The sequence below is a fragment of the Corythoichthys intestinalis genome, chromosome 4 (genome assembly GCF_030265065.1).
Source record: "Corythoichthys intestinalis isolate RoL2023-P3 chromosome 4, ASM3026506v1, whole genome shotgun sequence".
In the NCBI taxonomy this organism is placed as follows: Eukaryota; Metazoa; Chordata; class Actinopteri; order Syngnathiformes; family Syngnathidae; genus Corythoichthys; species Corythoichthys intestinalis.
The window spans coordinates 9,987,239-10,013,261 of NC_080398.1; the positions used below are offsets into that span (position 1 = coordinate 9,987,239).

The 26,023-nt window shown below is 37.4% G+C and overlaps 1 protein-coding gene across 4 annotated transcripts in view; it reads right to left on the reverse strand.

The window, feature by feature from the left end:
• Positions 1 to 26,023, reverse strand: part of LOC130915132 (CUB and sushi domain-containing protein 3-like) — a 386,272-nt gene that overhangs the window by 120,430 nt on the left and 239,819 nt on the right. For 3 of the 4 annotated variants that reach the window (XM_057834920.1, XM_057834919.1, XM_057834922.1), the window contains exons 39-48: positions 25,168 to 25,237; positions 23,813 to 23,929; positions 23,107 to 23,316; positions 22,251 to 22,439; positions 20,977 to 21,154; positions 11,906 to 12,051; positions 11,540 to 11,620; positions 11,044 to 11,157; positions 4,071 to 4,259; positions 2,422 to 2,580 (exon numbers count right to left, since the gene is read on the reverse strand). In XM_057834920.1, coding sequence (XP_057690903.1) covers positions 2,422 to 2,580; positions 4,071 to 4,259; positions 11,044 to 11,157; positions 11,540 to 11,620; positions 11,906 to 12,051; positions 20,977 to 21,154; positions 22,251 to 22,439; positions 23,107 to 23,316; positions 23,813 to 23,929; positions 25,168 to 25,237 — 1,453 coding nt within the window. The remainder of the gene's footprint in view (positions 1 to 2,421; positions 2,581 to 4,070; positions 4,260 to 11,043; positions 11,158 to 11,539; positions 11,621 to 11,905; positions 12,052 to 20,976; positions 21,155 to 22,250; positions 22,440 to 23,106; positions 23,317 to 23,812; positions 23,930 to 25,167; positions 25,238 to 26,023) is intronic. The other variant, XM_057834921.1, reaches the window with a different exon arrangement.

The window sequence follows — 26,023 nt, forward strand, 5'->3', positions numbered from 1 at the left end:
AATTTTCAATCAAAAAATAAACTAGTAGCCCCCCATTGTTGATGTCAATAATTACACAATGTTCATGGGTGCTGAAGCCCATAAAGTCAGTCGGACCCAAGCGCCAGCAGAGGGCGACAAAACTCCCAAAAACACAAGTAACAAGTGGACATTGCACTGTACTGTCATTTTAATCTGTTTGAGCGGGGCATGTGCGTTAATTGCGTCAAATGTTTTAACGTGATTAATTTAAAAAATTAATTACAGCCCGTTGACGCGATAATTTTGACAGCCCTATATATATATGTATATATATTAGGGCTGTCAAACGATTAAAATTTTTAATCGAGTTAATTACAGCTTAAAAATTAATTAATCGTAATTAATCGCAATTAATCGCAATTCAAACCATCTATAAAATATGCCATATTTTTCTGTAAATTATTGTTGGAATGGAAAGATAAGACAAGATGGATATATACATTCAACATACGGTACATAAGGTCTGTATTTGTTTATTATAACAATAAATCAATAAGATGGCATTAACATTATTAACATTCTGTTAAAGTGATCCATGGATAGAAAGACTTGTAGTTCTTAAAAGATGAATATTAGTACAAGTTATAGAAATGTTATATTAAAACGCCTCTTAATGTTTTCGTTTTAATAAAATTTGTAAAATTTTCAATCAAAAAATAAACTAGTGGCCCTATTCTGTCCTCAATGTGTGTGAGTACACAAACTGACAGATAGCGAACATAAGTTCCAAAAAGAAATCAGATGGTGTGGCAAAGTTGCATGGGCTTTACTGAAGTCATCTCTTTTTGACAGGAGCACGTTTCTTGTATTTTTGTAAAACTGAAAATAACAAGGCAATGTGTCAATAACTTGCATAAATCACAAAATAACATAAAATGTACACACACGTGTCCATTTGAGCAGTAGCACTAGCCAATTAGCTCACAAGCATCTAACAATGTAACTGCATTTCACCACATATGTGAACAAATTCAAATACACATCATCAATAGCTATCTAATGCTCATGAATATAAACAAAGGAGGAATATAACTCACAAGCGATGCATGTATTAGACACAAACAGTGTGATGGGGCTATGAGAACTGCCACTGAATACTGGATGCGGACGTTAGCTGGTCTGAATAGCACTGTCTATTAGTGTGAGTTCGCGTCGACATATAATCACGTCAGAAAAGCGCGCTGAAACCCAAATAATCAGCTGCACTGAATCGCCAGCAGAGGGCGACATTACGCCACATAACATATGCAAGTCACACCCAAGCGCCAGCAGAGGGCGAAAAAACTCCATAAAACACAATTAACAAGTTGGCCTTTCACTGTACTGACAATTAAATCTGTCTGAGCGGGCCTAGTGCGTTAATTGCGTCAAATATTTTAACGTGATTAATCTAAAAAATTAATTACCGCGCGTTAACGCGATAATTTTGACAGCCCTAATATATATATATATATATATATATATATATATATATATATATATATATATATATATATATATACACAGTATATATATACATACATATATATATTTCAAACGTTATCGGTGCAACACTAATAAAAACACACTTTTGTTTTCCGACGAGTTCGGGTTTGTGGTCACAACTTTGAAATTCTATTTTCCTCTTTTCTTTACTGTTGTACTTTCTAATGCTTTTATAATATAAATGTACAGTACATTTTCCTCCTGATTTTATAGGCTTAGTTTGGCCTGAAACACAAATAAATTACATTTAACATAAGTATTTTCTGCATAACTAGGATGTAAAATTGGAAATTTTGAATATAGCATCTAATTTTGCAGAACCCAACTTTTACCTTTTGAATGGCATTTATTTCCATTTAGTATGGACCCAAGCAACACAAACAAAATGATTACAAGCCAGGAACAACAACAACAAAAAAATCATGTAACATGGTGTTATTTATTTATTTATTTTTTTGTATTTGGAAATAATGAATCATTTTGAATTGAATGCCTGCAACACACTCCAAAGAAGCTGGAATAGGGGCATAGTTACCACTCTGTTTCATCACTTTTCCTTTTAGCAACACTCAATAAGTGCATTTGTTGAAGCCTGTGAGGAAGAATTCTACCTACTTTTTGTTTGATGTACTGTACAGCATAGGTTCGCAACACATTGTGCTGTCAATTAAACTGAATATAGTAAGTTGAAAAAGGATTTGGAAATCATTATATGGTTTTAATGTACGTTTTACACATTGTCCCAACTCCATGATGAATAGTGTTAGTAAAAAACAATAATTTGGCAGATTTTTCTTTGTGAAGACAAAAATAGTAAGATTGCATTTGAATTCTTAAATACAGTTTGGAGACATAATATACTATTCATGACTAAATATAAAAGAAAGAGAAAATAATCATAAACTGGATACATACTTTGATACTCACCCACATATCTGATGTGGAAGCCACGTCGGTTGGTGCCATGGTCAGAGGACCAACGCAGCAGTAGCTGATGGCCAGTGGTGGTAAGACTGAATGGTGTCTCAATATCACCACTAAGAGATGCCAGGCTCTGGCTATATATGTTTGGACCTGGAGACAAAGATAGGAACAGGCACAGTGAGCTGGTCTGAGTTTATGTGTTTTTGGTCAGTGCAAAAGTCACAATGCGTCTATATGCAAATTAATTGAGAGGAGAGATTCAGGTTAAAAACCCAACAGGATTGTCTGATCTCGTTCGCACCATCAAACAAAACAAACAATAAAAAAAAAAATAAAACATTTTGTAAATTGCAAATGACATTATCTACATTAAAAAAAAAAAAAAAAAAAAGATATGACCAAATTTCCATGTGCACGTTTGTACAGGGTGACCCAAAAAAAAGTTTACACACAGTTGACTGCTTGTTTAAAAGCCATTGAAACATATCTAAATAGGTTGTCATGGTTAAGTGATACATTAAGGTCACTCAATGCAGCTGGTAATCTCTCGTCTCTACAATTCCTGTGCTTCTGCTGAAAATGAAGAAAACTTTAGCTGTACCTGAATTGCTGCGTGCCGGTCTGACACCTACTGAGATTGCAGCAAATCTGAGAATAGCCAGATGTGCAGTCTACTAAGTTAAAAAGAAGCTGAAAGATACTGGAACAGCCTCACGAAAACCTGGGTCTGGAAGTGACGATCTGTGCGGACCAAAAAGTTGATTGACAAGGTGATATGTGGCCACCCCAGAGTCCAGATCTCAATCCCCTGGATTATAGAATATGGGCAACTGTGGAGGACAGTGCCTGTAAGAAGCCACAAACTTCTGTGGCAGCCTTGGAGAGGTCCATTGTTAGATCTTGGGAAAAGATGACAGCATCCTACATAAAGAAGACCTGTCAAGCGTTCCGCAGGCGCCTGGAGGCTGTTGTGACACTTAAGGGAGGACACATTGAAAAATAGAGTGTACTGTACATGTTCTTTACAATAATGTATAATTTGTGATTCAATTCTAATTCTAAGCTGAATAAACATGGCATTTAAGTTGTATTATGGCAGTGTAAACTTTTTTTTGGGTCACCCTGTACAGTGTTTTGTAGCAACAAACTGTGATGAAATGAAAAATAGTTAGGTCAGGGGTATCCTACTCAGGTCCTCGAGAGCCCCTATCCAGCTTGTTTTCCATGTCTCCCTCCTTCATCACAATTGAATCAAATTATCAGCTCGTCAGCAAACTCTGAAGGAGCCTGATAACGATCCTGATTATTTTAGTCAGGTGTGCTGGAGGAGCGAGACATGGAAAACAAGCTGGATAGGGGCTCTCAAGGACCCGAGTTGGATACCCCTGTGTTAGGTAATTTTTGCTGTTTCATAAGTCACAATGCAGAGGTAAATTGCAAATTGCCTCGAAGCCCAATATCAGATGTACATTGCCACTCACAGGCACAGCCATGGAAAATATCTACTGCAAAGACCAACTGCATTATTTTTTTGCCAATCATAGAATATGTCCGCTCAATTAACATATCTTTAAATGAAACATTGTTAAAATGGATGTAACTGATATCCAGTACACAGAAAAGAATCTCTGCAAACTCACCATCAAATATTTCCAAAATATCAAACTCCTTTTCTGTCTGAAAGAGTTCAAAGTTCAGTGAAATGTTGTAACCCTTTTCCACATTTATCAGCCAAGAACACATCTGGAGGTTGGGGTAGTTTTCAGGGTAACCAGGGCTCAGGATTACCCCGGTTGAGTCAAAACGCACTTCGTGAGCAGGACATTGGACTGAAACAAATCAAATTGAGACAATCACACAAGAGGAAATAAAAAAGGGTTGGGTGAAAGAGAATTAATAGATATATTTTGGGGTGAAATTCCAGAGAAATACAAAAACGATGCTGAAAGAATTTAAATTCTTGACTGTTTGAATGAATCTTGACCAACCCATATTAAAAATAAACAGAGTTTATTGAACACACAACTGGTAGAGATTTTCAACTATCACTGAAGAACTCCTTTTCTTCACGTGCTTGTTGACTGGAGGCTCAAAGTTTTGTAATCATGTTTGCATAACCTGAATTGGCTGTAAAGTAACTCTGATGAGGAAGAAAAAAAAAAAAAACCTCAATGCTCGTAGGTACTTGACTGAGTGAATGCCAAACAAGTTTCCCACACTGCATTAATTCTGCACAGTAAAGCCCAAACAAGCCACGGAGGGAAATACAACAAAACTGTTTTTTTAAATAATTAAAATATGTCAAATGAAACATGGTGGAGTTAATGTTGCTATAAATGACAATGATTTAATTAGGAAAGCCATAATGAACTTGAAAATAAGTTGCTGAATCTGTTTTTATAAAAAGCACAGTGAAAAATGTTAAACATGTCAACCTCACAGTTAGAGGTTTTTAGGTATCAGTTGTTGTGCACGGATGATGACTTCTTTGTTGGATTGTGATATGCTTGATTTTTACCTACATTTGGAATAAGCACACTATCGATCTGAGGCTATCCAATCGTGGGTGTTTTTGTTTCTTTTTCTTCTTTTATTCATGCATTAAAATAACACACCTGAATTTCACCGTATTCGAGTAGTAATTTGGCATTGTTTCATTTGAACAATGCAGTAAGAATCCAGCAATCATGTGCCCTGCAATTCACTGGTGAACAGTCCGTGGTGTACCCTGCCTGCTCTGCTAAATGTCAGCCAGGGTAATTAACTGCAGTCTACTAATTATTAAATATTCAAGAAATGGGATGCGGACAACAATAAAGCAGGCATTCTCGTTTGTAAGCCGGGTTACAGCCTGTCTGGGTGCCTCCATTTATTACTTTTTTTGTTTGTTTGTTTTTATTTTTTGCTTTTGTTTTATTCCTTTCACTCAACACAGGCAGGAAAGAGCAAAAAAAAAAAAAAAAAAAAAAACTATAGAAAGGCAATATTGTATATTGATATTGATCGCAACACAACATTGGTGTGTGAAAGTCACTTAGTGATAAAGTTAACTTGGTAAAGTGAAGATGAAGTTTGAGCAGTTGAAATAGTTTTTCATTAGATTTTCTGAATGGCACCTGCAAATCAATAGGGGCGTGAAGAAGGGAGCAATAAGTCAACATGTTATGGCTAAGATCCAGCCACAGCGTACCAGATGGTTTACCAAGCAAACAAGACAATCAACTCAATTCCTGCTCTATTTTTGCACAAAGCTACCACAACAGTGCCTGGGGAATTATCCTCAAACCAAGGCATGTTTGAGGGTGACGTAGGATAGCGATGCGTGGACTTTTAAGTGCCAAGCTCTAAGCATAAAATGACAATTAATTGAAGCCTTAACAGAAAACAAGAGTAAGAACACAGGAGAATTATCTGTTCCTGCCTTAACAGCAAGCTGCTGACAGGAAATAGGCCCTTTACAACCTTTCTACAGCAGCCTCGTGGATGTGAATAGCAGGTCAACTCATATTAAGTTCAACTTTACATGTCCCAATGAGAGCAATTAGTTTTGTCTAAGAGGTGGCATGGGGACAGAACATATCCAATAAAAGGAAAAGTCATGAATTCTTGATGACAGTAATGAGGTGATCCATGAAAATGTCAAGGAACAAACAACTCTAAAAAAGGCTTTACTATTCTAGTACGAGTCTCAAGGAAGTGGATTCAGATCACAATATGAAATATGCGCTGTCGTGAATTTCTTTCACATAGATATTCAATTACAACTTTTTTTGTCAGAAAAAAATTTCTTTATCATAACGTATGATATGTTTTATTTCCATAGTTCGATAAGAGGATCATGCTTGTATTGTCAGCCCATAGACTAAAATAAAAGCATATGGGAACCCAATTACACATAGAAACCAAATTTTTTTTCTTAAAAGTGTTAAAAATGCTTTAGCAGGTAGTTGTCGATTGCAGCTCCATTGCCATTTTGATCACACAGTTTAATCTAAATCAAAAAGCGATTTCATAGTTCCTTTTTTTTTTACCTCGAAGGAGATTGCAATTTGGGATATAAAATTGACATTTACCTATGCATATACACATATGGAGCCACATTGGGATATACAATTGACATTTACTTATGCATATACACATACAGTGGGGCAAATAAGTAGTTTTGTCAACCACTAATTGTGCAAGTTCTCCAACTTGAAAATATTACAGAGGCCTGTTAATTGTCAACATGGGTAAAACTCAACCATGAGAGACAGAATGTGGAAAAAAAAAAACAAAAAAAAACAGAAAATCACATTGTTTGATTTTTAAAGAATTTATTCGCAAATCATGGTGGAAAATAAGTATTTGGTCAATACCAAAAGTTCATCTCAATACTTTGTTATGTACCCTTTATTGGCAATAATGGAGGCCAAACGTTTTCTGTAACTCTTCACAAGCTTTTCACACACTGTTGCTGGTATTTTGGCCCATTCCTCCATACAGATCTCCTCTACAGCAGTGATGTTTCGGGGCTGTCGTTGGGCAACACGGACTTTCATCTCCCTCCACAGATTTTCTATGGGGTTGAGATCTGGACACTGGCAAGGCCACTCCAGGACCTTGAAATGCTTCTTACGAAGCCACTCCTTTGTTGCCCTGGCTGTGTGTTTGGCCCACAGTTGATTTCTTAACACCAAGCATTTTACCTATTGCAGATTCAGTTTTCCCAGCCTGGTGCAGGTCTACAATTTTGTCTCTGGTGTCCTATGACAGCTCTTTGGTCTTGGCCATAGCGGAGTTTGGAGTGTGACTGACTGAGTTTGTGGACAGGTGTCTTTTATACCGATAATGAGTTAAAACAGGTGCCATTAATACAGGTAACGAGTGGAGCCTAGTTAGACCTCGTTAGAAGAAGTTAGACCTCTTTGACAGCCAGAAATCTTGCTTGTTTGTAGGTGACCAAATACTTATTTTCCACTCTAATTTGGAAATAAATTCTTTAAAAATCAAACAATGTGATTTTGAGTTTTTTTTACCACATTCTGTCTCTCATGGTTGAGGTTTACCCATGTTGACAATCACAGGCCTCTCTAATCTTTTCAAGTAGGAGAACTTGCACAATTGGTGGTTGATTAAATACTTATTTGCCCCACTGTATGGAGCCACAGCTATACTGGCTTCAACCAACACAACTAATGCTGAACTCAAAATATACGACACATTTTTCGGTGGTTCCTGACGGTCACAGTGTCAGATTACGAGACATGGTGTCATGAAGTTGTAGTGTGTCTTGGAAAGGACAAGTGGTCATGATACAGCAGAGCCTGCCCGATCACATCGTACTGCCACGGAGAGTGCGGTCTGACAGATGACAGATTCGGGAGGTGGAACAAGCAGCTGTCAATCAGTCAAGGTGATGGAGGCATTTTGTATCATAATAGTGACGGTCCTCTGCTCTGCACGGAAAGGGCAAAAACCAAAACATTATTCGAGGTGTGATTCCCAATATCTTTTATTGGTTAATTACACTATTTTAGTGTAGCCATATACATTGCGCAAAAATATGTGACTCGCAGTGTAGGGAACGTGTACATGATGTCACACGTATGCGCACTGTGACACGTACATACGGTCCTTTCAGGAAGTCTCGGCTGTCACGGTTTTGTGTTAACTTTTCTTTGGTGATGTATTCACTAGTGGATGATGTTTAGATTGGATGTGTATGGATGGGTGTTCATAGTGCAGAGGCATCGGATACGTATCCGATTTATATCCACGTGAAAAAGGCACTTGTCGGATTTGGGGGAAAAAAGAAAGAAAAAAAAATCGGATTGGACTATTCATACTGCCTGAGAATGAGAATTGTGTCATATATGGGCAAAGAAATTTGAATTGACTTGCTGTGCAACCTAAGAGAGTTTGCAAAGCATGCAAGAAGCAACACATGATTGATACATCAACATTAAAATCAACTGAAAAATAAAATCGTCAAATTCTGTTGGGGGCTTGTTTGTTTTGCCTTTGCCATGTTTTTAGTTGACCCTAGGTGACGCGAGGAGGGGTTGGTCAGAGGTATACACCTGTGTAGAATCATAATCATCTCCTCTTAATGCCAACCTGCAACACAGCCTGTTGATGGATCCTTTCTTTATAGCTGCGCTTTCTTTGTCCTAGTCACGACGTGCGTCGTTCCCCTTGTGTGTCCTATGAAAGTAAGTTTATTCCCCAGTGTTTTGTTGACTTGTTTTTGTTTTCTTTCTGACGATAAGCATTTTTCAACTGGCAATGCTGACAGCAATGACAATAAAAAACTATTCTATTCTATTCTATTCTATTCTATTCTATTCTATTCTATTCTATTCTATTCTATTCTATTCTATTCTGCCTCTCTTAATTTTGGTAATTTTGGACACCTCTATAACATAACAAAAAAGGTATTTGACTAGCCCACAATGCTGTACTTAACTGTTCTGAAATTGATAGGTTAATTTGTTCCCTCAATTCAAGTCTATGTGACATTTTTTTTTATCAGCATGCGGTATTTTCACAATTTGAAAAGATGAGCTAGCAAGATAATGTTGGAAAAATAGATTAAAATCCCCTCTAGTAGCTCCTCATACAACTGAAAAAGAATGATGTCCAATGGGTTGACATATCCTTCTCACAGTTCAATAAAGTTGAGAATCGTTGACATTCAATAAACAAATCTAACTTGCTTGGAAATTAAAGGTTTTGCGAAACAGAAAATTTGAAAAATCAAAAATGTAAATGATAGCGGAATTTTCAACTATGCATTATGATGCCAAAAAAAAAAGTCAGGAAAAAAATGCCACAAAGAAGTCCTAAACTCAAGGTTAAATAAAGTTCACTTAATGAACATTAGAGGTCTAATTTAAAATCATACAACATTTAGGATGTTCATACTCAGTGTTGTCACTAACATTACTTACGTTAACGCGTTACTGTAATTTGACTACTTTTTTTTAATAACGGGTAATCTAATGCGTTCATTTTTAAAAAACAGTAATCTGATTAAAGTTGGTTTCCTCATTGTCTGTGCGTTACTATTTTGTTATTCCCTCATAATGTATGTAGAATGAAGAATATTGTAGTCATGTACGAAAAGCATTTTGAATAGAAAATGTTAGAAAGGTTCCCGCTACGTGTTCGTTTCAATGGTAACTGCTCATAGGTCTCCCTGTTTTGGTCTCGGGTCACACGCGCTAAGTGTTTTGGGACTGATGTGTGCCAGCGCATTCGAGCCGAGGGCAACCAATTGTTGAGATGTGCGAGGGAATGTTGATGTGTGTGCGTCCATACAAAAACGTGAGTATTCTTCTTTCAATCAGGGGGATTCCAGCGATATGTTGGAGCTGCAACATGCGCGGCCGTTCGTAGCCTTGCCGTTGCAACGGCAGGTGGTCGTCGCTCCTGCTCGTCCTCGTAAAGTTGACGACCATTTTTAAAATCATTTTCGTGTTGCACATTTATGCCGTGAGGTTACGTGTTCGTTTAGCATCTTTGGAATGTGTTGTAAGTCCGATTGAGTGTAAAGTGCTTAGTTATCACCGATTTTTGTGGCCAAATTGACCGCGTGTGTGTCTACGGCGTACTTCCGGGTTGTGCTCGCGCATCTGCGCCCGCCACAACCTTTGTGTTTATTGCACTGTGCAATTCATTTGTGTGTTGTTGATTATTGTGCAGTGAATTATTTGTTACTTTGAGGGGTTTCGGGGTGGCTAAGCTAGCGTGAAGATTAAGCCTTATGTGATAAATTCTGATCTTTCCCTTTAAATTCAATAATCGAAAAGTCAGTTACATGCGATGAAATCTTTCTGTTGTCATTCTTATGTTGAGGCAGCAAAGAGAGAAAAATGTGTAAAAAAGTAACTGATAAATTACTTTTAAAGTAACTTAGTTGTTTTAATAATAAAGTATCAGTAAAGTGACTAGATTACTTTTTGAGATGTAATTAGGAATCAGTAATTAAATTACTTTTTCAAGTAATCTGTGACAACACTGCTATTACTTTGACATTCCAGTCAGTGAATGAGATGTAACTAACATTAAAGAATTGAAGTCCGTGAGCTTGTCAAGACTATGTCAACTCTAGAATTAAAAAAAAAAAAAAAAAAAAAAAAAGCGTTTTTCAAACCACTGCAGTACATGCCTGAAAAAATGATTGGTCGATTGATGGAAAAAGTGTTTTCCAATGGCTTACAATATATTTGATGAAACCTGCTGATCCTAAATATTAGGTTTTGTAGGAATGTAAGTTTATGATCTTAGGTCAGCGATGTCTACGTTACAAGTGTCAATGAATTAATAGAGCTGCTGATGCCACACCTTGCTAAAAGACCCTGGAGGTTGTGTGTTAAATGATGCATCAGCAGAGGTGCTGCAGACTGCAGTCAACCTTGGCAGGTAGGTGTCAAGTGAACGAACAGGCAACCACACAAACACATGCGGACACACAACAAAACTGAACGGTACAATCAGGCATATTAAAATTTGTATTTGCACGTTAAACACACACATAATTTTGACATATTTGAAATGACACATACTAATAATGTGTAACGTTTCTTAATAACATACAAATAAGATCTTAGACATAAGAAAAGAACCGACCTTGACAGACTGGTGGGGGTCCATCCATCTGTAGCCGCTCTCCAAGTCGACAGGTCAGAATCTCACTGCCTACCAAGGTGAAGCCCGGCAGGCATGAGTACCGAATAATGTCCCCTGTGAGGTCATTTACACCCACCAAGGTAGAGAGAGAGACACACACACACACATACAGGTCAAAGTTGTGTATGGGTGGCATGTAATAAAAGAAAAACTCATCTCTCACATACACAGGCCTTTCTCCAAACCAGGGGAGTAATCACAAACACATTTTACGTATAATGAAGATTGACATCCACTCCTCAGGCACTTCATACAAAATGACAAGCAGTTTGATTTCCACGTCACTACACTGACAAGGCTCCAATGAATATAGATGACAGGATGAAAATAGAAGAAATAAATAAAAAAAGACAGATGAAATACTTCTAAACAATAGTGTTGACTCAAATTTCAGGAATACAGAAAAAAGACACAGGCAGCCAACAATAAGACAAACCTATTTCGAAGTGGTCGTCATCAGTTAAAACGGTAGCATTGGCAACAGGAGGTGGTGGTTGACATGTTCTCAGTTGGTATGCTGCAGAGGAAATGACTCATCATAAGTGAATCTTAAATTACTACCTTTCACCGTCAATGACCATCAAAATCCAATTGCTAATTTAGCTGAGATAGGGGACATTTTATTTTTAATTGAGTTCTGCTTGAAATGGTTTTATTAGCTGACAAGATATGCATCAAGGCATTTGTCATACGTACTGTGTCACACCGGGACATTTTTAAGACTGTCGACATCTTTTCTTTACTGAATATTTACTTTGTCTTTAGTAAGTGTCTTTGCTTTGTGGTATGAAGGGAAAGCTACCGTAATAATTCAGCACAAAGAAGCCGCTGGTACTGAAGTCACTGTGAAACTTGATGAGGATCTGATTGGCGGTGGTGGAAACGCCTTCCTGCACCGAGCTACCGCTGAATTGACCGATCTGCGGTGAGGTCTGATCGGGTCCATCCCTGCAAAATAAGCGGGAATGTGATGGGTGACATTGGCCACTTTAAAGGGAAAGCAACAGTCATAATAATAAGAATGGAGCACTGCAGGATTGGTTTACTAAATGTTTGAGAGTGTAATGTCGTAATGTAGGATAAAAACATGCTTGCTACATGGTGACAGATTCCGCCTCTTCCTGATTTCTCCTGTGAAATCGGAATCTCTCTGCAATCACAAGGGTCTTGGGTGAAAAATGTCAGTTTCCAGGATTTCCCTGTATGTTTTACTGCCATGTTTATCAGGTTGAAGCAAGTTTCTCAGCAAATTGAAAGTCTTTGGCCCAATAACGCTAAAAATCGTGGGCACCACTTTCTCTTCCGCTATTTTGTTAGCTTCCACGAAATAGCCAAACCGCTCCGTGTACAAGCTCCACTGTTCAACAAGCTCATCAAAAGGACCAACAGAGCCGATAAATCCCGTCATTGCGCCTGGTTATACAGCACCTTCACGCTCCTTTTAAAATCTCTGCTCGTCCAATGCAATCATATAAACATGCATTTTAGTGCATAATATTTATGTGCTTACTTCTTACTGATCTGAAGAAATTTTGTATAAAAGTGCTGAGAACAATCTTTACTGTTTGTTCAGGGTGGCAAGGCACACTCTTGATTGTTATTACTCTCTTTGCAGGTATGTTTACCAGATGAGAAAAAAAACATCTTATTTGTGGTCCGAGTCCATCTGTGTTACGTACTGAATTAACAATATTTGCAGCATTATCTAAAGTCACTGGTATGGATTGATTTGGCCTGCTTAACTTCCATTCAATCATGGCAGTTTTTAATTCATCGATGAAGTATATAGACTACGCATCCCATGATCACTCTGGGCTCATGCAGCCAATGACTTGGGCTTTAGTGGGGATCTAACGTAGCACATCTAGGTTGCTATTTGATGATATCTAGTGTGTGTGCGCAAGTGTTGACGGGCATTAAAAAAAGTTAACAAACGCCACAGAAGTCACGTCTGCTCATTACTGCACAACACCATCATTTGAAAATTGACTTTCATAAACAGGACGAGTTTGAAGTACAGCACTCTTAATTTGCCACTCATTGTTCATCAAGTCACCGTGCGTTAGCTCTCTGTGACCCACAGTCTGAACCTGTCTGTGGTCAAAGCGAGGCTGTGCGTGGCAGCCAAGTCGGCAACAATATATTGGTGGTCTTTTTTGTGCGTATCCGTAAAGACATTCTCTGATTAATATGTACGAGTGGGGATAGCATATCAGCTCACCCAAAATGCCTCCAAATTACAGAACTGTACGATATTGAAGCAGGCAAGCCGCCTCCGTAAGTTGCTGTGTTTCCTCACAAGCAATGATCTTCATGCACCACTGCTCCCACCTTTCATCCAGTTCGGGGGAGGAGTGGGAGGGGCTGCTAGCGGCAGAGTTTGTTTTTCGAAGGCAAAGCTGCGCTGGACATTTTAGCAAGAGAGACGACAAAAATAAATCTGGAAAATACATTTTGGGAGCTTTTCATTTGGATCAAATGTTTTTGCGTATTGAATCGAAGCGGGCGTATCGAACGGTTCAATATAAAATCGAGTATTGTTGCATCCTTAGTTGCTACAAAGAACGGCCGCCTATTTTAATGCTCTTATACATCACAAGTTGAGTGACTGATGGGTGCTTTTATAGACACTATGTAATAGAGAATTATTTTTTAGATTACTTCAAAAACATGTAAATGCAGAATCAATATTACGATGCATGTGCCAAACAGCTAGTCATACAGTTGACGGTGCAAATCACATCTTAACACCTGCTCGACAGGTTAGTGCCAGATAAACTGCCCATCCTTGTTGTTCGTTTTAACCTCTGTGTTGACGTTTGTTTGGTCACCTTGTCCTATCAATTGTGAATTCAAATGGTTCAATTTTACTCTTTACGTATCAGACCGTTAACTGCGGTAAACTATTCTGTTCGCAAATTGAAGCAGCAGATTAGCTGCTCTCACTCAAGAGCTTTGTCTAACATTATGTTGATATGGTATGTGGTATTTGAACTGTATAAAAACTGATGCTATTTATTGCTATTTGTTTATATGACCAAAATGAATAGTATCGATATGTATGAATTAATTGCCTAGGTTTGGAATATAATCTCTAACAATTTTGTATGTGTGTTCATCATTTTGATCTGTTTTACAAGCATTTTATTTGTAACTGCAGTCCCTGTAATCTGTAACAAGATGTTTATTTTTTTTTTCTCTTTTACTAAAACAATTACTCTTGCAAATTAATATTAGAAAGTTATTTGCTCACAGCAAGGATAAATCAGCAAGAAGGAATAAGAGAGGTAAGCTAGGTCACGCGCCTAGGCAACATAAACTACTTTTAGGTCACAATCTACTAATCCCCATTTCTGTCCAGACAAAGTAGAGCAGCAGAGTGTAGGAAGAGGTGAAGGAGAGATTGAAGTTGATGAGTATGAGCAGAGGTGAATTGATGAAAAACAAGGGACATCCCATTTTTGATTTTGAACACTGATGGTTGAAAAAACAAAAAAATCACTTTTTTACAGATACTTTATTTTGGTTTGAGTACCGTATTTTTCGGACTATAAATCACAGTTTTTTTTTCATAGTTTGGCTCGGGGTGCGACTTATACTCTGGAGCGACTTAAGTGTGAAATTATTAACACATTATTATATCATTTAACATGTTATTTTGGTGTTTTGGAGTGACTCTGATGGTTTGGTGAACTTGCTAGCATGTTCTTTATGCTATAGTTATCTGAATAACTTTTAATAGCTATGTTACGTTAACATACCGGCCATGTTCGCATTTCGTTGTTCATGCATCATGTAACATTATCATACTGTACACTTATTCAGCAAGTTGTTCTCTATTTTATTTTTATTTTGAATTGCCTTTCAAGATGACATATCTGTTCTATGTGGTGGATTTATCAAGTAAATTTCCCCAAAAAATGCGACATATACGCCGGTGTGACTTAAATATGTTTTTTTCCTCTTTGTTGGGCATTTTACGGCTGGTGCGACTTATACTCAGGTGTGACTTATAGTCTGAAAAATACGGTGTATATATAATTGAAAGCTCTATTTCTGACTTTTTATGCTAGGTAAGTACTTCAAAAAGAAATTTGCTTGCTTGCCAGTGCCCTGCTGTGACCCAGTATTGTTTTAGATCTTGTGATGCCCCTGGTTCTTGGTACAGAACATGCATATACAGCACATTATTTAGCATCCTTCATTTAGCTTGATTCATCAAACCTGAGACAAATTGTGCTCGCTAACTTTGTGATTTCACAAATCTAAATCTTTGCAGGTTATGCAAAACATGCACACCAACACTGCATGTAACCTGTAAAATTTAACGGCTTAATAAATGGGCCTTTGAATATTTTAATTAATTCAGGAAATTTCATTCTCAAGGCATTGAACGGATTGCAACTGGAATGTTCAAGACTGTTCAGAACAAGCCAGATGATTTGACTAAAATCCTTGAGAATCTGTTAATAATGCCTCAAGTGTTGTTTTATCAAGTATCAAGTAAGTATTAGTCTAGCAAATAGAAGAAGCATCTCATATTAGCACGTAAGTCATGTCAAGCTGATTTTTAAAACTAATTATAAGTGAATGCAACTATAAAAGGACAGTCAGGCATGTCATTAAACAAATTGCCACAGTTTTTTGATTGCCACATTTAGCCAGCAAGGATATTTAATGGGTTTTGACCTCTGACTTGAGCTATAGTCACACTGTAAACCCGGATGTTCAAAATACTTACATAAATAGATTGAACAGTGTACACTATAGTTTTACAAAACGTTGTACTAACTTAAATACATTGGGTTAGTGCAACTTGTTCTTACTTTTTGATACGCTACAGTTTTACAAAACATTCTACTAACTTAAATACTAGAGGTGGGAATCTTTGGGCACCTAGCGATTCGATTACGATTACGATTCAGAGGCAACAATTCGATTATAAATCGATTATTGATGACACCCACAAACCCCCCAACTTATTAGCTGCTTTCAATGTTTCGTACATTAGTTACAAAAATTGTACAAAAAGCCTCTCAGGCTTAAATAAACGACTATTTCAGTATAAAGTTAACAGTTCAAAACGGTAAATAAAATATTCAAGTCTCCATTCTGTATCAGCAGCTTTAAACTACATTTAATTAATTTAATGTTGTGAATCAACCGTTAAAGTTGTTAAAATTGATCCCATTATTCCATAATTTCTCTTCTGTCTACTTTAGACATGTGAAAGTTTTAAAACTGTTTTAAAGTTAGTTTCAAGTTAAGATTTTGCCGATTTAGGAGTATTTTAGATAAAAAGTTAATTAAATTCGCTACAACAGAGCCTTCTAGAGAAGTCTCCTGCTTTAAGATGGCGGCTGTTTACCAACGCTGGCAAGTCTGTCATTTCGCGTCTAGTTTTCAATACATTTGCTGCTAACGCCATTGAGTTTGTCAATTTTTGTATCTAGATCTGTATACATATGATATCTATTACCTACCGTAACATGATATGGACGTAGTTTGTAGCGGCTGTCGGCAGCAGTCAGGTATTATTGTTTTTTTATCTAGCGGCATGAGTTGAGCCAGAGGCATGAGTTGAGCATTGTCATTAGCTGGGTAATGACAAGCATGATGTTTACTCTCGGGACTCAATGCGGTCCGTTCCTCATTGCGTCCCGAAGATCGCGCTGACTGTGTTTTAGTTCCGCTTTACTTGACATATTTCAATAATCGGAATTTGGATGTTTGTGAAACGTTCTCGAATCCTGCACGGCCGAATCGCGAATAATCTAAGAATCGGAAATTTCACACACCTCTATTAAATACGTTGCATTAGTGTAAGCTGTTCTTACTTTTTGAGTAACTATATCTCAGACTTTTACGCAACCATTTGTGTACGTCAAGTAAGATTGAACATTTTGAACTTAACTGACATCAAATGGTACATGTAACAGGTAATCCATTTTTTTTTTTTTTTTAGAACTCAGTATTTTTATAAGCCTAAACATGTTGACGTTACTTATCAGGGCTTTTCAAACACAGTTCCACATGAATGCGTCTTGCTTTGACAATAAAGGATTGACAAGCTTGCACCTCTGTTATAACACACTGCAAATCATTAAATGTAGTTTAAAGTCATTGATCCTTCTAAACTGACAAAAAGGTAAGTGTATAAGAATCATGATTTCAGTGACAGAGTGTATCACACACTCAAAGTTTGAGAAATTGAAAGTTTTGGACAGTAGTTGTGCCTTAAATAGTTTCTGACACAATTCTAGGTGTGGGCAAGTTTCCAAAAAAGCAAGGCCTTGAAGGTTGCCGGACTGTCTGGTATGAAGTGTCTTCTGGACAGCATCTACGTTTGACAGTTGGTGTGGCAGTCAAAATACAGGAATTATTGGTGGTCCACCGACTGGCAGTCGAATGAAGTGTGAAAACGACAAGTGGCACAGTTCTGAAATGTCAGCTAAGTGTGACGGTGAAGGCGATTCAAGGATACAGGCAGGTGAGATGAGGTGCTTGTGCTGGTTGGGGTTTAAGCGGAGGAAGACATTTGACAAAATTTCAGAGTACTTTCTGCAGCATCACTGCTTCTTCTCAGTGTGACACTTGAGATAGCACAGACCTCTACTGTAATTGGCAGACTGTTTCCCGGACACCTCTCTCTAGAGATAATGTACATCTGGACCTGGGAGTCCAGGGCTATAACAAGAATACAGTTAGACATTTATGGTCTCCTGGCGGACCACATAATCCCCCAGGTGGAGTTTGAGGAAATTAGCAACGGCTACTCTTGACATGGACAATTATTAATCAAGGAGGATAGCTAGAGCTACGATTCATGAGGAATAAAAGGGAAAGTATTACTGTAAGCGTTTTGGAAAAATACAAACTCTAAAACTGTCACAGCCTCAGGTGTTTTGTGATATTCTGCCTCTCATCAGAGTTCATGCAGCTAAACTTAGTTAGGCCAACACTAGGTTGGGTTTTGGAGTGGAAACACAGCAAAATAAACAAACAAAACAAAATCATTACATTATTACTCCTTGGTCTGAATTGCAGCTCACATGATTGGTGCAGAGCAATGCTAAAACTATCTCTGGACATATACTGTATTATTAAAGTAGCAAAATATTCTACAGACCAAATGAGCATCTGTCAGGCATTTTATTTTCCTTTTTAATTAGCTCCTTATGAGATGTACTGAAGCTCCTTATTAAATCCATTTCTGTAGTTGAGAAGAACTCGGGGGTGGCCATTTTTCTCAAAGAACAAATGTGAAATGTATCTTTGCATGATATATTAACACTTTTACTTTGCAAGACAACAGCATTTCATTACATTGCTTTAACTTTGCTGTCGTGTTCACCTGACTGATGTACTTTAAATGCATTTCAGCATGTGTGTGTGCCCTTAATATCTCATATAATAAAAAAAAGTCAAACTGCAGTTTCATTTCAGAGTAATCAGCAAAATGGGAGACAACCGTAAGGGAAGTGAAATGAAATGTGGCCATTAGGGGAGATTGTTTTTTCTCTATCTTTTTTAATATATTTATTTGTAACAGCCTCTTTCAGCTATTCCCTGGTTCCATATTCCATACATTGAATTTCAAACCGAAAGAAGCTTGGAAGCCCATCTAACATGTAGGCATCTTCATGGTTGTCTGAGGCTCACTAAACCACAGACAGACTACAGCGAGGTCAAGACAAAGAATGACAGCTACTAGAGAGATGGCACATTTTTTTGTACTCTGTCAAGATCAGATACAATTCACGATAATAGGAGTATAACTAGTCAGAGAACCCCTGTTCATGCTATTACACATATTTTATTCAATAACTGTCATGTTCATATTATACAACCACTAAGAGTTTAGCTCACTGAGGAAGACAATTAGATGATATCCTCAGAAGGCAGTGTTTAAGCCAGTGAGAAAATACAATGTCAAACAAAAACTGACAAACACATTTCATTTGTGAATTTTGACACATCCACTAACGCCGGATTTAGGTGGAAACAGGACAAAGGCTTTGGTGCATACAAGCAGGCAGGAGTGTCTCAAGAGTGACTTGGTCGAGGATTCAAGGTAATTATTATATAAAATAGCAATGTCCATGCACTTTGAAACATTGTGAAAAAATGAATATATTAGCGTAAATTTAGGTTGACATATTTACGTAAAATGAACATTAATTGCCTGTATTTTTGCTTTTTTTTTTTTTTTTTTGTATTTTTGTTTTTCTGTTTATTATCATACATTTCTGCGACCATACAAAAAAAATAATCTATTACGTGTTTTATTTTATGTAACATTTCAATCTAAAAACGATGAGGCTGAGATAGCCGGCAAGATGTTCTGCAGCAATAGTGAAACCGTAATTCAAACTAAATAAGTTGTGAATGTAAATAGAAAAATTTGAAAAGAATTAAGATGATTCTGTATGCTTTCTTCGAGTATTCAGTTTCTGATGTGAAAACTGGGTAATTTATTAGCTTTTGAAAACGTCAAAATTGCACTAAATTAAAAAAAAATAAGTCACTATTTTGGGCAAAAACTTATATCAAATGTTAAATATTGCTATTGGTCCTGAAAATATAAGTGATTATCTCTGCATTTGGAGATTTCTGTGCCTCTAGTGTGAAAACTGAGAATTTCATAGCCATTTAAAGTTTTGTTATACTTATATCAAAAATAATGAATCGGGATTTTATTAGGGAACGACTTTGAATTTTTTGATGCCACTGCTCACGGAGACTCATATATGCCTAAACGAGGTGCCTGTTTTGGTTTTAGGTCGCTAGCGGCTTTGGTTTAGAAAATATTTAAAAATTTTAAGTTTTTTAAATAGGCCCCCTATGGAGCGGCCCCGTGCCCCGTTTCCCGTCAATTGATAGTGAATTCATATCAGTTTCTTTCTTATTAGTTTTCATTAGTTAGTTTATTAGTTTAATTTTCAAATTCCAGCAGATTTTGCTGCTCATAGAAAAGAAAATTTCCATAGACTTCATAATATATTGACGCAACACATTCCCCATTCACTGCATCACGCGAAATCAGGAGTGATTTGTTCGAGGATTCAAGGTAATTATTATATTTTTCATACTGTGCATGCATGTTGAAACGTTGTTAAAAAAATCATTGGGAGAAATTAGCCGCTACAGCATTAGCATTATACTCTGCAATATTTACGTAAAATTACTGCTAACTGCCCGTTTTTTTTCTTTTAACTAAGAATCGAGGCTGTTTAACGTCCATATCTATGAAGAATTCAGAGATTTTAGCATTTATTCACAACAATTTTCAACGCTTGTTGTACTAAGGGGTGACGTAATGACTTAAAGACTAGCAGCACATTTGACATATTTACGAAAAATAAATGCTAACTGTCCATTTTTAAAAATTTTTTATTTTTTGCTTTTAACCAAGAATCGAGACTTTTTTAGGTCCATATCTATAAAGAATTCAAGGATTTAAGCTTTTTTTCACAAGAATTTTCAACGGAAAAAGCTCTTTGTTTACATATGGCGGCCTCTAATTTGCTTACTGACCAGCATAATAGTTCGCAATATTTACGTAAAAAATGCTAACTGCACGTTTTTTTGCTTTTCACCAAGAATCGAGACTGTTTTACGTCCATATCAATAACGAATTCAGGGATTTAAGCATTTATTCACATGAATTTTCAACCAAAAAAGCTCTTTGTATGTGATTCCACTTGGTCAACTTTTACGGCTACGCCAACAATGCAGGCCTCCTATTAATCGGCCCCGCGCCCCGTGACTTGTCAATATACTATGAAGTCTATGACATTCCACAAAGAGAGAGGGAGGAGAGAAGTAAGGAAGTGGGGAAAACATTAGGAGAATAAGAGAATGAGTACTTACCACACAGTGATGTAGTCATAGATAGGCTCAGTGTTTATGATTGAAAAATTGATGTAGATTCCATAACCAGGAGGTACTCTGACAGTCCACAAACAGTCCTGGAAGTGGGGATATTCAGCTGGATGTCCAGGAGAGTAAATTGTGCCATTCATTGATGTTACATTACCGCCACAGAGAGCTGGAATTATAGAATGTATTTTGGTTTTGCAGCCTATTTGCAATCAAAATTGATCAAGTAAATATGCCAGCAGGATATTTGTCTATCAAGGAGGAGATTAAAAAAAAAAAAAAAAAAAAACAGTAGTCAGAAAACAACTTCAGGGGATGTATGCTGCTGTTTGCTGTGAGTGAGATGACACAGAGTGGTTTTGACACTAAGACTTTTTCTGTCAAAGTGCTATTGAGAGAACTTGTTAAATTTTTAGATTGAACTGGGGTAAAAGCAAAGCACTGTCCTGGAGGTATCTTTTCTTACCCATTCTAGACTAAAAAAATACAAATAGTTGGTTTCACATGGTTTCTTGGTGAATTGGTGCATCAAAAGCTAAACAGTAGAGCCGGGATTCACCTGATACTTTTAGAAAAAAACTGACGGAAAAATGACATTAATCAGTCTGCACACCACAATGGGATAATACGATGTGTAGAGATGTCAGAGGAGCTGCTACAAAGAATTTCAACAAAAAAGGTGGGGCCCTTGCCTGTAGATGTTAGACCAAACACACACACAATAGTGAGGTTCCGACTTATATTTTCCGGATTGATTAGAATTTCACCAGCCGGCATCAGTACCTTGAACATAGGGCAATGGTCTGGTATAATGATGGGAAAAAAAGCTCACTTTACAATGGGTCCTGTGTAAAGGGGTAATGTAAAGCCAAACAAAGCAAGGGGAAAACTGCTTACCCCAACCCCTTTAAAACTTCCAACTATGTTGTAAACCTTAAAAGTACTTGTGTATTTCATGGGATCACTTAAGAAGATTAGGGTAAGTCATAATATATCAACCCTGAGCAACATATGAGGATTCACCTTGAAAATTTACTAGAGACAGGCTTGATTGGCCTTGCAATAAAAGACTTGCAAATGGTTCATATATCATTATAATGGACTGTATCGGTTTATAGTGCAATAAACTTGCAATGTGGGTGGTAAAAGTGTATAAGATGCCTTCGTGTGCTCAGGGAAAAAAAAAAATCAGGGCTACAGGCAATATGTGGTTGCTGTTGGTAAAGAGAACCAAAAGGGTGTTTATAGACATGCTTGCCACTCACCTTCACAGCGAGGTATAGGGTAATTCCAATTTCTGCTGACTCCATGCAGACAGGTAAGTGAAGGCTCCCCAAGCAAAGTATAACCTGGGAGGCACTCAAAAGTTATGGTCATCCCCACACTGTAGTCTTGGCCAATCACTATACCATTACGAAATGGACGAGGATCTGGGCACCTTTGGAGCTCATAAGCTGTAAAAGATTGTGTCAAAATTCAGTCTAGGGAGGAAACGAGGACCAAAAAAAGAATTCGTTGTCACCTTACATCATTGTCAGCAATTAATTATCAAGGATAAGAAGCAGAAGACTCAACTCCAAAGCAATTACGGACAATTTTATTGAGATCAAATTTAAATTTAGGATTATAATGAATTAAGACTTCATTTTGGGTACATTTTGGTAGCCAAACGTAACTCAGACGGGCATAAGCATTAATTTTTTTTTTCCAACAAAATGTTAAAAATGAAAATAAAACAATAACAATCAAAAACAAGTTAAAATGAAATAGGACCATTGAGAACAAGCATATTAAACATTTAGTATTCATATACCTTTGTTATTAAATATTTGATTAGAAATGTGATGTGTTCAAATGACCCAATAATTTTGTTTTTTTCCAGAGCAGCTTTAAGCAAGGCTATTGAAAGCTGCACACTGCTATATGCTTAAACCAGGAATAACATTTTGTTCCAGGACAATGTGTATTGTTAATAAAATAAGTCATAATATAAAACAATTACAATTATTAATTAACAAGCCCTCAGTCAACTGTTCAATGTACCCCTATTTGATGTTTAGCATTGCATTTTATATTTACGACAATGAAATCATTTTTCACATCTTACTTTCTCTATGTTACCTTGATAGACAATATTGAAGCCGGGCTTGTTTTGGGAATAGTCACTGTGAAAGAAGAGTGTAGTCTCATGGGTGGTGCTGAACAGAGAGTTGGGTACCAGAGAGCCGCTAAACCGATCAATCACAGTTCCAGTCTCCAAGCTCCCGCTGCGCACTTCAAGGTAGTCATGAACTGGCTCTGTAGAGAAGTTCAAAAACTGCAGATGGATTCCTGAAAAAGCAGAAAGCAAGAGTGAATGGGGGAAATAAACAAAGAAAATGGAATCCAAGTCACAAATTGCTACTGCGAGGCAATATCCACCAAAATCAATGTGACTGGTAACATTTTACATCTGTCTAGGGGTTTAACAAATGTCTTATCAATAAAAAGTATTGATAAGAAGAAGAGACTAAATCTCGTAACCCCATTGGATTCTCAAAGTGTTGCCACGATCTTAAATTAAGAAAGGAGTGCTGAGGATATACATTGAGTGGGCAATTCCATTTCACTTTATCTGAAATAAATGGCACAATAAGATGTCTTCAATTTTAAGTTCTTAAAAAGTAACGTAATGTCCGTAAGCAACAGTTTTGTAATGATAAAAAAAAAAAAAAAAAGAGAACTGACGGACGACTTGATTTTAAAAGCTTGACAGTCCGACACAATAAAGAGAGGGGTAACGATAGACAAGAGGGATAGGCAAATAATGTATATCAATATATCAGACCAAAGCCAATAGGAAGCCGAACTCTCCAGCTACAGTCCAGGCTGCTCTGGTAATTCCCTGGAAAGCCTGGGCTGAGGATGACACCACTGAAATCTGTCATGGAGCCGCCACACTGAGCTGAGGAAGAATAACCAAAGGGAGACAACATGTCACGTCTCTGCAGGACAGTTCACTGGTGTGGGGGGAGGGAGGGGTGTATATCCCTGCCATGCAACCATTGCGGACAATGCCCTAAAGACATACAAAAACAGTGTTTGGTGGTGGTTTGGAATAACAATGAAAAAAGTGTTTCAAAGTACATGACAGCAGCACAGCTTGCTAAGCAGTGTTTACCACTCCATGCACGCACGTCCTATGTTTATTTATTTATTTTGTCACTTTTCACCCACCAGCCTCTTATATAAACACCCAAGTGAGGAGTTATTGCATCCCCGGGAGGAATCAATGTAAACTTGAAAGTACAGTAAATCATCCCTCTTTCCCTTTCCCAGTACTAGAACAGGCTCATTTATATGTTAAATGGCTAGAAACATGGGCCTATTTGGATACCAGCTCTTAAGGGTCTATTAGCAGAGTAGAAATACAGCACATAGGAAAAGATTATTGTGGGATTTGACAAATATGTGGGTGGTGGATGCCTGCTTGACCTCTCTGTTTTAAAATGAAGAGCAGACGAGAGGTACTTAAATGATGACTTGCACTTTAAGTAGGCATGCAGCTGGGCCCTCTCATTTGAGTTTATCGGCAACAAAGTGTAGTGTTGGATTCAGTGTGAGCAGGTTGCGCAAACTAGTACGCACACAAGCCGAAGAAGGATCCTTAAGTCAACTAATGCTAGGATTTATGTCTTCAGTGGACTATGAAGACCGCAGGGAAAGACCATTTACATAACGTGTGCAGTATGTATGTGTTCCTGTGTTCATGTGTGTTTGTGAACATTGGTAATTGGAGGGGATTGTAACGAAGAGGTGTCAAAAGAGTGAGTGAAGTGCTCCTCTAAAATCTATAAATGTGCAGCCAACATCTGAGGAAGTATACCGGAGGATTTTAGATCATCATCATCGCTATCAGAAATCAAACAATACAATATGACAGAGCAACAGCCTTATTGATTTTCAACTGACGGGAGAGCAGAAAATTCATAATCTTCAACCTGCAGGGCCCCGTAGCCAAAACATCTTCCCCTACCTTGAGTGCATTGTGACGTTATTGCTTTCCCTAACACAATTACAAGTCCTCTGGGAGGTTGTACTTCAATTGTACTGGACAAATATAAAATACGGACAAGAAACAGTAAACATGGTATTTGATGCATTTTTTGTTGTCTTGAAAATCAAATGAACGCAATACATTACCTAGACATAAAGGCACAGGGTAATTCCACCTTCTGACAGGACCAGGCATGCACGTAATATATGCATTGCCCTGTTTGGGGAAAAAACACACAAAAGCATGTATAAGTTATTTGTTTTTACAACTAAACTAATCAGCTTTTTTCTCCTCCTCCACTGGTATCCAGGTTGAAGCTAATCGTTTAAGATATTTAGGATTAGCATTTAGGAAATCCTGAGCTAATATGATTTAGGCAATCAAGACATTCAACATTCAAAAACAGCCTTTTCGGTCCAAATTTGTCATGCTTGCGTGTTTTCTCTATAGAAGGCATGCCCAATGGCAGTACACACGTAGGCTGGATAGTTACTACATACTACTACTAGGCTAGAACAGCGTTCTATTTCACCTACAGTGTCTTTTGGAGTTTTTGTATTGGATATAAAAACACACATGTATTATAACGCAAATCCCCGCAAAACTAAAAGGACCAATGCGCCTCGGTTTAACACTGCTTTTCACAAAACTACAATAAATTGCACAGAAATATCCAACAGCGCTCTGCACGGTGGCACCTCAAAAGCAACAACAAACGGTAATATGGCTACAATGCAAGCCTGTCCTACCTATTTGAAGACACCAAAGGACAATCTTTATTTTTGACCTCAAATTAAATTTTACAAAATGTCACTGGCATTGCTTTTGTAAAGAAAAAAAAAAATCGCTAATTCCTTTTTGTGCCATATTAACAACAGTTCTGCCTCTAGCAAAACATTTTTTTTCTCCATAACACCAGGGGTGCTGCAACACCTTCAGCACCCCACTTCCTGCCACTGATTTTCAATGTTCATACATGCATACACACAACAGAAATGATTT